This window comes from Nuphar pumila, chromosome 10 (assembly GCF_984573655.1).
Source record: "Nuphar pumila chromosome 10, dmNupPumi1.hap1.1, whole genome shotgun sequence".
NCBI lineage: Eukaryota > Viridiplantae > Streptophyta > Magnoliopsida > Nymphaeales > Nymphaeaceae > Nuphar > Nuphar pumila.
The window spans coordinates 109,420,578-109,424,273 of record NC_143258.1 but is presented as its reverse complement, the minus strand read 5'-3'; the positions used below and the strand labels follow the sequence as shown (position 1 = coordinate 109,424,273).

The window sequence follows — 3,696 nt, the reverse complement described above, 5'->3', positions numbered from 1 at the left end:
AGCATTTCTTTCAAAAAAATAAAAAAGTTAATGGTGCAAAGCGTGAATTTTTTCTAGTCATCTAATTTATTCAATCTCCACATTTAATGTAAAAATATATACTCTTCTATTACCTGTAGATCATTGTAAAGGAAAAGGGTATCTTCACAAATGTGACATCCCCAACATCAAAGGCCAAACTAAGGTTATTGTTTGAGGTGGCTCCACTAGGTTTTCTAGTGGAGAAAGCAGGAGGGTATAGTAGCGATGGGAAGCAATCAGTGCTGGAGAAGGTGATTGAGAATCTCGATGATCGGACCCAAGTTGCGTATGGATCGAAGAACGAGATTATCCGGTTCGAGGAAACCTTGTATGGGTCCTCTAGGCTCAAGGTTGGAACACCCGTTGGTGCAGCTGCATAATTTTCCCAATGTTTGAAGGATTCCTCTAGTCTCTCTTTTTTTCTTATTCTTGTCTACTTGATTGGATATAATGTAGTGTTGCAATGCACCTTGTGTGGTATAGGACGAACTCAAGTTGAATACCACGGTGAAGCGTGATATTCAGCTACTCAAGATGGATGAACGCCAATTGATACAAATTATGCATTTATCTGATATTCCATATCATGGCCATGGCTTCAAAATCAAGTTAATGTGAGCATGGAGCCTTGTTTTGAGAGAATTTGTGCTAAGCACTTATGCTTGTTCTTTTTTGGGGGATTGACAGGTCTTATGCTTATTCATAAAAAGAAACTAACATTTTCTTCCTCCTCTTCTTCAAGATCCAAATAAGTAGGGTTCAAGCTATATTGGTCTTGGTTCAAGTTATATGGGTCTTGGTTCAAGTTGATTTAAATGTGTATTATCAAAATAACAATTCCTTGTGTTGATGCAACGGGTACAAATTGATTTGAATGGAAATGAATTTTGAATCCAAGTTCAAGTTTTAAAACAACCCAGTGAAAAGCTCACTCAAATTTCAATCTGATCTATATATATGTTGGACCAATCTCATAAAAAACAATTCTAGATTCAAATAAGTTGAATACATTTTGAATCGAGTGTTCCTGACCAATTTAGTCACTCGTAGATAAAGGGAGCCGAGCAAATCATGCATATAGACAAAACCCAAAATAACAAGGGGCTGTCAATTTTGTAGAAGGAAGAAGACACAAGATGGAAGGACTCCTTGAGAATAGGGAGGAAAAGTTACTTTTACCCCTTGTAAAAATGAGAATATAAAGAGTACAAGGCTGTTACAACAGATGATGCTCCCATGACTTGCGTCTCCTAATCTCCTAATGGGGGAAAAACGAATCAAAGAATCAAAACAAAAGCAACTAAATCAATTTCCAACATTTTACCAGATCTACTAATACTCCCCCTCAAGTTGGAGCGTGGGATCCAATGTGCCAACTTGTATTTCAATCTGTTAAGTTGATTTCGTTCCAATGACTTGGTAAACATGTCCCCACACAGATTTGAGGTGGCAACGTGTTGAGTCCGTATTGAACCCTTTTGTATCTTATCCCATACAACATGACAATCAATTTTGATGTGTTTTGTTCTTTCGCGAAACACTGGATTAGCCAGCCCCAATATGCAGAGCTAACTTGATTATCACAACAAAGGTCCATGGGCTGAAAATGTTGCATGCCAAAATCATGAAGCAAATATTCGGGTTGTGTGGATCGGGTAATCGTGTCGTGTCGGGTTACCCGTTTAATAAATGGGTCGGGTTCGTGTTTGCCACAGCCGACCCGTTTAATAAACGGGTTGGGTTCGTGTTGAGGTATGCTGCCCGCCAACCCGACCCGATTGCCACCCCTAGGGCTGGCCCCATTAAGTGACCCATGTTCATATGAAGGTTCTTCATTTTTTTTTTATGATGAGGAACCAAAGCGAGGAAAACCTCGGGTGGATCCCCACAACCACCCTACCTTACGTGGCCCACCTCTGAAAGATACGAACACACCCGTGCGCCAGTGGGATTTGATCCGGTGCCTCGTCATAAAAAAAATGGCAATAGTAGCATAATATGTTAGGTTGCCCCAACACCGAATTGTAGTAAAAAACGGTCTGAAGCTGCTGATTTAGATCAAATCGGCCCAAAGACGATTCAAAAGGGGTCGATGCAAGGTCGATTTGAATTTTCTTTTTTATTTTTTTTAAAAACGGATTAACTTTTTTGAACATTTTTTATTGTTTAATGACACCTATTCTTTGGTTGTTGAGAGAATGACATTATAAATTGGTTTGTGGAAATGCGAGAGGAGGTGAGATGATATCTCTTTTGTATTTTAAGGCAAAGCTGGATTGGGTAGCTAACGCCTCTCAATGGTCGTAGCTGTCAATTCTAGGATTTAATCGTTTCACTTTTCAAAATGCATAAAGCCATGTTTGGAAACTAGTAGTTGGTATGGGAAGTGGCATTTCAGAAAGTGGCAGCTGCCAAATTACCTCCTCCAATAGGTGGTAGCTATCAATTTCATGCTTTAGTGTAAATACAATGTCACTTTCCATCCCAAATGCATGAACTCTCATCCCAGCTACCAGTTTCCAAACAGCCACCCCGTGGTAGTTTGACCAACTTTTTGCCTAATGCATTAACTCCAACCCCAATTCTTAGATTCCAAACAAGCCCTAAACTCCCTCAAACTCCTAGCCAATGTTATCAGTATCGGGTATTGGCAGAAAATCGATACAATTCAGGGGTGTATCGGTTATTTTTTAATAAATAAAAATACTAAAAAATAATTTTTTTTATTATTTTAATAGTTTGAACACGTGTTACATTATGATTCACATGTAATAATTTTTTATTATTTTTGGGTAAATACAGAACGATTCAGTCGAGTATTCGTATCAGCCGATACAGCTGAATTGGTGACCAAAGGATCCAGGGCCGATACGGATACTGACAACAAAGCTCCTAGTCCTCAAAGAGAGCCTCAGGTGACACTAGCAATATTACCTTTAGGAGTGCAATGTATTCAAAACCCATGGCAAACCTATAATGCAGGTTATCTTAAGCATGAACCCCATGAGAAATTTTGTTTTTATTTTTTTGGAAGGTTTTTCTTTAGGCAAGACATTTTCTGGAAAAAATTATTTCTCAAAAACCTTAATATATTAAAAGCAGCTATTGGAACTAAGGGTGTAAGTGGTTGGGTTCAGGTCGGGTCCTATCAGACCTGATTTTGAATTGGGTCTAAAACTTAGACCAAGACTTGACCTAATTTTATTCAGGTCCTGGTTCAAGTAGGTCGATTAATTTGGGTATAGATAGCATGGAATCATTTGAGTCAGACCTGGAAATCAGGTCGGTCCCAAATGGGTTCTGGTCTACATTCACCATACCCAAGAATTGGCCAGTTTTTTAAATGAGTTTAGATTTTAGGCCCAAGTTGAACTCGTGGGACTATTAAGATCAGGTCGAGTCGAGTCTAATCAGTTTGAGACATGGGGTGGGTTCTTTGATATGTATTAACGTAGGAATCTTTTTTACTATTGTCTGAATAAGATGGGTTTTAAAGTCATTTTTTAAAACTTGGGTCTATTTTTGTTCAATGGTTCCTATTTGAAAATTTCCTTTTTTGTGTGAAGGAGAGGACATTAACGCCATCCTTCTCTTTCTCATTTGGCCCCTTGTTTTCTCCATTAACAATTGGTTGAAGAAAAAAAAAACAGCCTATTGAACACTATTCCCCCGATC

The 3,696-nt window shown here is 38.6% G+C and overlaps 1 protein-coding gene across 1 annotated transcript in view; it reads left to right on the top strand.

The window, feature by feature from the left end:
- The window catches only part of LOC149827861 (sedoheptulose-1,7-bisphosphatase, chloroplastic-like), a 3,496-nt gene extending 2,900 nt beyond the window's left edge, over positions 1 to 596 (top strand). The window contains exon 8 of the mRNA XM_090019694.1: positions 120 to 596. Within this exon, the coding sequence (XP_089875820.1) occupies positions 120 to 401 (282 nt within the window). The 3' untranslated portion in view covers positions 402 to 596. The remainder of the gene's footprint in view (positions 1 to 119) is intronic.
- Positions 597 to 3,696: the final 3,100 nt, after the last annotated feature.